This window comes from Moschus berezovskii, chromosome 3 (genome assembly GCF_049115385.1).
Source record: "Moschus berezovskii isolate FMDL1 chromosome 3, NW_MosBer_1.0, whole genome shotgun sequence".
NCBI classification, from domain to species: Eukaryota; Metazoa; Chordata; class Mammalia; order Artiodactyla; family Moschidae; genus Moschus; species Moschus berezovskii.
Window position 1 is genome coordinate 107,992,276 of NC_142462.1, and position 11,720 is coordinate 108,003,995.

The 11,720-nt window shown below is 44.4% G+C and overlaps 1 protein-coding gene across 2 annotated transcripts in view; it reads right to left on the reverse strand.

Moving 5' to 3' along the window:
- The window catches only part of SLC35B4 (solute carrier family 35 member B4), a 37,659-nt gene extending 32,577 nt beyond the window's left edge, over positions 1–5,082 (reverse strand). For both annotated transcript variants that reach the window (XM_055421294.2, XM_055421293.2), the window contains exon 1: positions 4,777–5,082. In XM_055421294.2, the coding sequence (XP_055277269.2) occupies positions 4,777–4,853 (77 nt within the window). In that variant the 5' untranslated portion in view covers positions 4,854–5,082. The remainder of the gene's footprint in view (positions 1–4,776) is intronic.
- Between the last annotated feature and the right edge of the window lie 6,638 nt (positions 5,083–11,720).

Sequence of the window (11,720 nt, forward strand, 5' to 3'; positions counted from 1 at the left end):
TTCATGGCAAATAGATGGGGAAACAGTGGAAACAGTGTCAGACTTTATTTTTGGGGGCTCCAAAATCACTGCAGATGCTGACTGCAGCCATGAAATTAAAAGACGCTTACTCCTTGGAAGGAAAGTTATGACCAACCTAGATAGCATATTGAAAAGCAGAGACATTACTTTAACAACACTGGTCCATCTAGTCAAGGCTATGGTTTTTCCAGTGGTCATGTATGGATGTGAGAGTTGGACTGTGAAGAAAGCTGATCACTGAAGAATTGATGCATTTGAACTGCGGTGTTGGAGAAGACTCTTGAGTGTCCCTTGGACTGCAAGGAGATACAACCAGTCCATTCTAGAGGAGATCAATCCTGGGTGTTCATTGGAAGGACTGATGCTAAAGCTGAAACTCCAATACTTTGGCCACCTCATGCGAAGAGTTGACTTACTGGAAAAGACTCTGATGCTGGGAGGGATTGGGGGCGGGAGGAGAAGGGGATGACAGAGAATGAGATGGCTGGATGGCATCACCGACTGGATGGACATGAGTCTGAGTGAACTCCGGGAGTTGGTGATGGACAGGGAGGTCCTGGCGTGCTGTGATTCACGGGGTTGCAAAGAGTTGGACACGACTGAGCGACTGAACTGAACTGAGTGATGATACAGAAACAACTGAAATGTTCATGGACAGGTGAATAGATACAGAAAATGTGGCATAAACATACAATATTATCCAACCTTAAAAAAGAAGGAAATGATATTTGCAAAAGCGTGGAAGACATGCTAAATGAAGTCAGTCAGTCACAAAAGGGCAAATACTGCAGGACTCCTCTTACATGAAGCATCTAAAATCAAACTTACAGAAGCAGACAATAGAATGGAGACTGCCAAGGTCAAGGGGGAAGGGAAAATGGGACCTGTTGTTTAATGGGTATAAGTTTTCAGTTATACAAAACGAACAAGTTCAAAAGATACCTGTGCATTGTAGTACATACGGTTAACAATTCCATATTGCATACTTTAGAAATTGTTAAGAGGGTACATCTTATGTTCAGTGTTCTTATCATAAAAAAGAACACAATAAAATTTTGGAGGTGATGGATAATATGTTTATTACCTTGATTATGATGGCTTCACAGGTGTTATTTTATAACAATACCTGTCTCATAGTAGGTAGGTATTGTTATGCCCATTTCATTGCTAAAGACACTGAGGGCCATATGACACTGAGTTAGGTAAGTCTCTCAGGGCTACCTGGCAAATAAATGGTGTTTGCATTTTATTATTAATCTATTTATTATTATCATGTTATTATTAATTTTTTTCCTTTTTGCCAAGTGGCATTTGGGATCTTAGTTCCCTCACCAGCGACTGACTCGTGCGCCTGCACTGGAAGTGCTGAGTCTTAACCACTGCACCGCAAAGGAGGTCCCCCTTTTTTTTTTTTAATTCAGTGGTTTTTAGTATATCTAGAGTTGTGCAGTCATTTCCATTGTTTAATTTTAGGACATTCCCAAAGAAATCCCATACCCATTAGGAATCAGTCCCCATTTTCCCCTCCCCTTGACAATCTAATCTACTTTGTCTCTATTTCCATATTTTTATATCTATTTTTATATCTCCCTAATGCGCCCACATAATTCAATTTTTAAGAAATCAATTTACAGAACTTTTTAAGAACACAGTGCTGTATAGCTACCAATGGAACAATTTAACTTGAATAATTCATTTGAAAACATCAGAGTACAAACCTAGATCTTTTTCCCCTAAATCACTTATTTTCTTGAACTTTATTCCTCAGGAATTATAATCACCAACTGCAAATCATTTCTGTTTGAATTCTCTTTGGCAAGAATCCAAAGTTTTACTTATTACATTTTTACATAAGAAATTGTCCTTATTTGAGTTAACATTAGGCACTTGATTAAAAAATAAAATGCCAAAAAGAAAATGTTTCAGATTGTTTTCGTGATCTAAGACACTTCGCCTAGATAGGGAACCAATGTGTATCTTGATTCCGAGGTAGAAGGTGAACTCTCACAGAAAGAAGATCAAGGCACTCATTCAATACTTCATGCTTGCCCTATACACTGCATGGGTGTTTTGTATTTTATTATAGGTCCCAATCATAGGTATGAAGTCAGAAAGAAAAACCTAAATTTGTTTTCCAATTCAGAAGAGAATGATTAAAAATGCTCACTTTACAAGTCACTTTAGTATTTCTATTCTCACTTGGTGTTCCATACCTAATGATTCCAAGAAAACCATAGAAGAAGCACACTGCCTGCTCTACAAAATTTTAACTTTCCACTATGATGTCCCTGGTGGCTCAGAGGTTAAAGCGTCTGCCTCCAATGCAGGAGACCGGGGTTCGATCCCTGGGTCGGGAAGATCCCCTGGAGAAGGAAACGGTAGGCCACATTATTCTTGCCTGGAGAATCCCATGGACAGGGAAGCCTGGTAGGCTACAGTCCACAAACAGTCGGACATGACTGAGCAACGGAACGGAACGAATGGATGATGTCCCAAGATAAGAGTTACAAATTACGGGAAGCCAAATCTACAAAGAACCTTGAAGACTATCTAGTCCAACCAGTTCTTATTTTCTCAATCTGAAACATGATTAAGTTGGAGTTGCCCAAGCAAATTAGGAAAAAACTGCTCTTCAGTCTGGGGTATTCATTAAATTAGCAAATGTACCCCTTACTACTATATGCAAACATTCAGATGAATAATGCAGAAAAACATTCTGTACAGTTTATATTTACCCACAACTTTTCAGGAACAGTTAATAAAACACAGTTGTTGTTTATCACTAAGTCACGTCCAACTCTTTGCAACCCCATGGACTGTAGCCCGCCAGGCTCCTCTGTCCATGGGATTCTCCAGGCAAGAATACTAGAATAGGTTGCCATGCACTCCTCCAGGGCATCTTTCTGACCAAGGGATCGAACTCTCATCTCTCAGCATTAGCAGGCGGATACTCTACCACTGAGCCACCTGAGAAGCCCAATAAAACAGCTATACAAATACTGAAACAAAGGTTGTTAAAAGGGTAACGAACCAAATATGAGCTTCAGGCTTTGCACCTGAATTTCACTTAATCCTTCAAAACCCTGTGAGGCTGGCATCTATCTCCACCCTTTCACAGCTCAGAGAACAGACTCAGAAAGACTAAATAATTTAGCTCACAACTGGTTAAAAAAAAAAGGCTCTCAATTGCTAGCATATTCTGATGTCATACAGCCTTTGGCAAGATTTAATTTAATGGCATATTCAACATAAACACACTATTATTCTCTGACCTTCATTTCCATGGCTGACCTGATTTCATCACATTTTTATATTTTTAAACCAATTTCCAAAGTGACCTTCCTTTGAAGCTTACCAGCTGACAGCTGGATGCATCTTTTCCTTTCATTTTCATATCCCTCACCACTTACTCCCAAGAACAGCAAATGACAGATCTTTATCAACACTTTTTGCATAATAAAATTTCAAGCTCTGTAATTGCAAAAATTAACCCCACAGAATTTCCTTAAGTAAACTGGTTGCTTCAGAATATCTTAATCGATCAATAGTGTCATGAAAATAAAATACAAGTCTAATAGGCACCACACGAGGAATTGGGTGACCAAAACTATGGGCTGCTCCAGTTTAAAAATAACAGGAAGGCTGAAAAAGATACTGGACTAAGAGTTTAGATTCTTGGGTTCCAGTTCTGGTTCCGCCATTTACAAGTGATAAAAGAGGACCTAATTTCTTGGGACGTGTTTCACTTTCAGTAAAATAGAGAATATAATTGTTGACCTATCTTGTACATAAGATTGTTCTGATGGGCAATGGAGATAACTGTGCAGTTTTTTAAAACAAGGTGTTAAACAGCACAGATATTATAGGTGGAAAAAGGAAGCCCAGAGAGGCTAAATAACTTGAAAATGTCACACAGCCAGGGGAATGACAGAGCCATGAGATTTTGTCTTGGGCTTTTCCGGTCCACCTGTCGCCTTTTCTGTAACAGTTTCTGCTCAATGACCTTTGCACAGTTACTTAACACTGTTTGTGTGCCACCTCAATAAAGCTACCCTCGTGTCCTTTGGGATAGTGTCATAACCGTTCTTAATTTATAAAGTTTTAGCCTCAAATTGCAAGCTTCCTAATTTAGTCAATAGTATCTTAATGCTGGAAAGTCCATCTCTGGTCAATTAGACCACTTTCTGCCTAAGAATTCGTTCTACTACATCCCCAAGAGGTATGCTGGGAGAAGTATCATAACCATCTCTGAGGCCAATAAAACAATTTTGCAGCCTACTTTATTAATAAAACGGAAACTTTCTTTGCAGCGTAAACCAAGTCAGACTGCTTTTTAAGTCCAAGCTTTGCTCAAGTCATACAAGAGGCATTAGCAGGATCAAGAAGAGCTGGGGGGAATCTTGGCTTCTCCCACGAGCTCCCTTCGACCTTGGGGGGGGTGGGAAACTCTACAGGCTTCAGTCCTCCAGGGTATGAAACGGAGGGTGACGACAGCAAACACCCCGAGCGTTCCCCTCGAGGGATGCTGAAAAACTGTTGGGCAGGAGAGCTGACGGTGCATAGGATGACGGGTCAGCCAACTCAGAGAGGTCCCAGGTAGTCCAGAGCAGCCGCGGGCGGAGGCGGTTCCATCCCGGCCCGCGCGCGCCTCGGGGAGAGGAGGGAACGACAACAAGACGGGGCGGGGGGGTGGCTGCGGCATTCGGGGGCGCCCCTCCTCCCGCTTCTTTTGTGCGACCGGCGGGGGTCACTCACCGGGCCAGGAGCTCTAGGAAGATCACATTACTGCAGCAGCCTGCGAAAACCAGGCCCACCGCGAAGGCCGGGCGCATGGCCAGGACACGGGAAGGGGAGCGAGAGCGCAGAGGAAGCGCCCAACTAGACCACTATCCCAGGAAGGCCGGCTACCGCCTCACCGCGGCACTGAACATCACCACCGTCCTGGAGCGCCGCTCTCCCGGGTCCGTGACGGTCTCCCTTTTCCCAGCGGCTGCCACCAACGCTGCCGGTCAAGGAGCTGTAGTTCGCCGTCAACCGGAGCCCCATTCATACGAGGGGGCGTCCGAGTCCGGGCTAGACTACACTTCCCAGAATGCCGCGCGCCCGTACGTCAGGCTGCGACGTACTCCGCTTCTGCCGGGCAGCTAAATCGGAGAGAGAGGGGAGGTGCCCGTCATGCCTCGCGCCGTAGCGGGCCGCGAGGCTTGCTGGGAAGTGAAGTTCCAACGCTGTCAATGTTTCCCGTGAGGAAGCCAAAGGCTACGAAAGGGATTCATCCATCATTTTTCAGGGCAAACTCACAGCTGAGGGCACTAGAACAACACACCTGTGATTGACTGATAATTAGAAGTGTTCTGCTGCTGCTGCTGCTAAGTCACTTCAGTCGTGTCCGACTCTGTGCTACCCCATAGACGGCAGCCGACCAGGCTCCGCCGTCCCTGGGATTCTCCAGGCAAGAACACTGGAGTGGGTTGCCATTTCCTTCTCCAATGTGTGAAAGTGAAAAGTAAAAGTGAATTCGCTCAGTCATGTCTGACTCATAGCGACCCCATGGACTGCAGCCCAGCAGGCTCCTCTGTCCATGCGATTTTCTAGGCAAGAGTACTGGAGTGGCTTGCCATTGCCTTCTCCGAGAGGTGTTCTAGGATCTGACAATTCTCCTGAATTGAAAGTGCAAATTTTCTGAACTTCCTTTTCTACCTTTTGAGAAGAACTTTGGACTCACGGAATTGGTGATGGAAGGGAGGCCTGACGTGCTGCGGTCCCTGGGGTCGCGAAGAGTCGGACACAACTGAGAGACTGAACTGAACTTGGACTCTGGAAGTTCTAGTACTCAATCTTGGCTCGGCTAAGGCAACCGGTTTCTTATTATAGGTAAGGATGGGAACAGTAATGCCCATCTTGCTTCCTTGGTGACTTAGATGGTAAAGAATCCGCCTGCAATACGGGAGACCTGGATTCGATCCCTGGGTTGGGAAGACCCCAGGAAGAAGGCATGACAAACCACTCTAGTCTTCTTGCCTGGAGAATCCCCATGGACGGAGGAGCCTGGTGGGCTACTGTCCAGGGGGTCAGCAAGAATTGGACACAACGGAAGCGACTATTGAAGTTTCAGCTTCAGCATCAGTCCTTCCAATGGACTGGTTGGATCTCCTTGGAGGGATTGGGGGCGGGAGGAGACGGGGACGACAGAGAGTGAGATGGCTGGATGGCATCACCGACTCGATGGACATGAGTTTGAGTGAACTCCGGGAGTTGGTGATGGACAGGGAGGCCTGGCGTGCTGTGGTTCATGGGGTCGCAAAGAGTTGGACAGGACTGAGCGACTGAACTGAACTGAAGCGACTAAGCACAGAACACAGCAATGCCCGACTTACCTGGTGGTTGTGAGGATTAAAAGCTATGATAATCTGGGGATCTTGTGAAAGTGCAGATCCTGAGCTTCTGCACTTCCAGCAGGTTCCCAGGTGCTGATGATGCTACAGATCCATCCACCACACTTGAAGTTTGTGTGCTGTTGTTAAGTCGTGTCCAACTCTTTGCAACCCCACAGACTGTAGCCTGCAAGGCTCCTCTGTCTATGGGATTTTCCCCCTAGATGCCTATTAAATAGTTGACTCTGAAGACCTTTTTATCCCACCCCTCCCATTGGATCAGGGATTTAGTGCCCCTTGTGGCTCAGCTGGTAAAGAATCCACCTGCAATGTGGGAGACCTGGTTCAATCCCTGGGTTGGGAAGATCTCCTGGAGAAGGGAAAGGCTACCCACTCCAGTATTCTAGCCTAGAGAATTCCATGGACTGTATAGGCCATGGGTTGCAAAGAGTCAGACATGACTGAGTGACTTTCACTTTCAGGCAGCCAACCAGGCTCCTTTTTCCCCATGGCCTACAATCATGCTCAAATAAGCTACCTGGTCTTTCTCCTTCACTTTAACACCACATATCTTTAAAGAGTAATCTATATTCATGGTTTCTTCATTTTACTCTGACCGAAGCCAGCCTATTGAAAGCAGTCTCATTTAAGAAACCTAGTGACCGCTCCAAATACCACAAGCTCACCTTACTCGATCTTGCAATGACTTTTGATAATGAGAGCTCAATGCTCTTGACATTCTCTTGTCCTTCTGCTTATGACATGAATTTTCTACTTCTCTGACTTAATCTTTTTTCAGTTTTTATTTGGTTTTTTCCTGCTCTGTTCACTGAATTCTCCTAACAGATCTCCACTATCTGTCCCTCCTGTTGCCGTGTATACTTTCTGTTGATGACCTCACCTCCATAACTTCAACCATCACTGTTTGTAACTGAGATGGTACATGAGTGTACACATGCAGCCCCAATCTCCTGTGTGCCTTAAAGTTACCAATTGCTTATCAGACATTTTCACCAATGAATCCTTGTAACCCCCTCAACATCAACATATAGACAGTTCATTATCTACCCTCTCAAATAGGGCCCTTATTTCTATTAAGGACATTATCCACCACTTGTTCTCTTTGGGCAAAAGCCTGAAAGATATTCACAGTCTTCTTTTCACAACACTTCTGCCTCACGACTGTCTCTAGATTCCAGCCTCTCCTTTCAGTTTACATCCATGCCCACTTCCCCTCCTAACACATTCTTTGTAGCTTCAGTCCACCCTCCATGCTATCTCCACACTGTTTCCAAAAATAAACTCAGACTCTTTATGTCACAATGCTATTCCAACAAGTCTTCCAATTGCTACTACTGTGTAACAAACCACCCCAAAATATGGCAATTGGAAACATAATATAGGGCTTCCCTGGTGGTCTAGTAGTTAAGAATCCACCTGCCAATACAGGAGACACAGATTCGATCCCTGGTCTGGGAAGATCCCACATTCCATGGAGCAACTAAGCCTGTACAACCCAACTACTGAAGCCTGAGCAGCCCAGAGCCCATGCTCCACAGTGAGAGAAGCCAAGAAGCCACAATAAGCCCACATGCCAGAAGTAGAGAGTAGCCCCTGCTCACCACAACTACAGAAAGCCTGTGTGCAAAGCCAAAATAAATAAATATTTAGAAAATAGCATAGAACAAAAAGATTTTCTCTCACTCACAGTTCTGTATGTTGACAACGTCCGACACATGGCTAGTCCGTTCTCCACCGGGGTTTTGGATGCAGTTGTGGCCAGATGTCCGCTAAGGCTGGAGTCAACCAAAGTCTTGACTGGGCTGGTGAAGGGTCTCTCTTCAATGCCTCTCCCGGGCTGTGCTTCCTCACAATAAGGTGCACTCAGAATAGCCAGACTTCCCACAAGACAACTAGCTCCCCCTAGAACCAGCATTCCAAGAAATCAAGTCAGAAGCTGAAGTGGCTTCAGATATCACTTGCACCAAATTCTATTGGTTCCACTGGCCAAGAATGATTCTCAGATTCATTCTGAGAAGGGACTAGCAAAAGCATCAGCTATGTGTGGGTAGAGAGGCATCTTTGAAGACTAATTATACATTGTTTCTTGGCTCCTTGTGTAAAATTCACACTCTGGAGAAGGCATACAGATATGTCACCATCAAGCCTCAGTTTATATTTGGAATTTCCTCTCCTGCCATTCTTTCCAGTACTGCCTGGATTCCTGCCACATTAAACACTCTGTTCCCTGAGTTTATAGAGACTCAAAATTCACATCTCCACATGCTGTTTGGCCTGCTCAGAACACGCTTTTCATTTTGGCCAACTCCTGCTCATCCCTTTACGGCAATGGAGGACAGAGGAGTGAATAGATACTTTTACACTGTGCAGGGGGAAGTCCCCTGCTGAAACATCACCTTTCTGTGTGTAGTTTTTCAGTGCACCATTCACAGCTTGCTCCTCCATATCTCTAGCACCCCATACATACCTGAACCAACCCAAGAATCAGGTTGCACTGTAGTTTACATGTTCATGTCAGTCTCCTCTTTTGCACTATGTCCCTTTATGAACAGGAACCACAATAACTAATTCATTTCTAGGTCCTTAGCATTATAGACAGTGTCTGGTATATAATATGTACATATAATTTTTGTTGAATGAATGAGTTTAACTTCATTGGGAAGTGAAAGTGAAAGTCACTCAGTCATTTCTGACTGTTTGTGTCCCCCATGGACTATATGCTGCTGCTAAGTCGCTGCAGTCATGTCCGACTCTGTGCGACCCCATAGACAGCAGCCCACCAGGCTCCGCCGTCCCTGGGATTCTCTAGGCAAGAACACTGGAGTGGGTTGCCATTTCCTTCTCCAATGGACTATATAGTCCATGAAATTTTCCAGGCCAGAATACTGGCATGGGTAGCTTTTCCCTTCTCCAGGGGATCTTCCCAACCCAGGTCTCCTGCATTGCAGGTGGATTCTTTATCAGCTAAGTCACAAGAGAAGCCCAAAAATACTGGAGTGGGTAACCTGTCCCTTCTCCAGCGGATCTTCCTGACCCAGGAATCAAACTGGGGTCTCCTGCATTGCAGGCAGATTCTTTACCAGCTGAGCTATCATTATTTGAGTCAAATAAGTCACAATTCATAATTTCAATAACTACATAATACTTTTCAGCTTGAATCATTTCTAAAGCGTAAACACCAAAAATGCACTGCTCAATGAATTTGCATAAACAATGATATATAACCAATACCCTGGCCAGGAAACAGAATATTACCAGCATGCCCAAAGATCCCTGTGCCTCCTTTAAATCATTAGTCCCCTCCAGGAATAACCACATTTCTTGCTTTCTAGCACCGGAGATTAGTTTTGCCTGGTTTTGGACTTGACATAAATGGAATCATACAGAATATTTTCTTTTGTTTCTGCTTCTTTCACCTAACGTTGTTTGTCAGTTCATCTGTGTCGTTGCATGTACTATGGTTCATTTACTGTCATTGCTGGATAGCATTCCCTTGTATTAATGTACTACAATTTCTTGGTGATGGACATTTGGCCACTATGAAAAGTGCAACTATGAAATTTCTTGTACATAACTTTTGGTGAACATAAACACATATTTCTGTTGGGTATCAGTGAATTAATCAAGGTCTTTAGTCAAGGACTGGAAAAGGTCAGTCTTGGACTGCAAGGAGATCCAACCAGTCCATTCTAAAGGAGATCAGTCCTGGGTGTTCACTGGAAGGACTGATGCTAAAGCTGAAGCTGCAATACTTTGGCCACCTCATGTGACGAGTTGACTCACTGGAAAAGAGTCTGATGCTGGGAGTGATTGAGGGCAGGAGGAGACGGGGATGACAGAGAATGAGATGGCTGGATGGCATCACTGACTCGATGGACATGAGTTTGAGTGAACTCCGGGAGTTGATGATGGACAGGGAGGCCTGGCATGCTGTGATTCATGGGGTCGCAAGTCGGACACAACTGAGCGACTGAACTGAACTGAACTGAACTGAGACAGCAGCTGGGCTCAATGTGTTCAAACCTTCACGCCAACCACTTGCCTTACAAGGAGGACCTATTGTTTTGAGAATGTTCATCATCTTTGCCCCTGGGTTGTCAGCAGGAAAAGGCTGTCAAGGTTGCCTTAAAAGCCATTTGTGCTTCTAGCTCCAGCCACTCTGACATATTTTGAATCATTTATTAAATCCACTTAACTAACTTGTTGACAAAAAATTAAGTAAGATTACTCCTGTGGAATATTCCTCGACAAGTGTCCTCAAGTTGACAATCCTACAGAGATCTGTCACTTGAGTATTTTTTTAAACCTGTTTTCATATCTTTCTCCTCCATTACATAAATCCTGAGACACTTGGAGCTGTGCATGGGAAAGGCACCCTATAAATATATGTACAGTATTATTTATAAAGTCAAATATTTTTGTTACCTGTTTCATAGGTCAGAGTCAAGCAGTGCCCTGGTGTGTTGATACATTGATGTCATCTAGCTACTTCAAGGATGTTATTCAAAGACGGATGACCTTTTTCAGAGTACTACAGAGTTTGGGCGAGGAAGGAAACTTTCTCAATCAGAGTGTTAGTGGCATAAGTTTAAGGATTTTGTCTTATTAATCGTGGTGCCTTCCGTATCTCAATGGCGTTTGGCTCACAGCAGATGCTAATTGAGTATGGATGGAGGTAGAAAGGAAGGAAGGAATGGAGGGACAGAGTGAGGGGAGAGAGGGAGGGAGGAAGTAATGAAGGACCTTTAGGAAAACCAGTTCCTATTTACAAAACTCTTAGATACAAACAGATGAAGGGTTGAAAATGGTACTGGCCATAGTAGAAACTATAAATCAGGCTAAACACCTGAAGAAACAGTCCTGCATGCTAGGGGCTATGGACGAGCTCCTGATGGCAGAAACTATGTCTGTTTGATCTGTGTGCCTCCCAGTAATCCTCTTCATTGTTCCTGAACTGATGTTTGTTAAATTATGTTATTGAATTGAGATGGTAAATCTCACTACCAGGAAAGTTCAGTTCAGTGGCTCAGCTGTGTCTGAATCTTTGCGACCCCATAGACTGCAGCACACCAGGCTTCCCTGTCCATCACCAACTCCCAGAGCTTGCTCAAACTCATGTCCATTGAGTTGTGATGCCACCCAACCATCTCATCCTCTGTCATCCCCTTCTCCTCCTGCCTTCAACCTTTCCCAGCATCAGGGTCTTTTCAAGTGAGTCAGTTCTTCACATCAGGTGGCCAAAGTATCAGAGTTCAGCTTCAGCATCAGTCCTTCCAATGAATATTCAGGACTGATCTCCTTTAG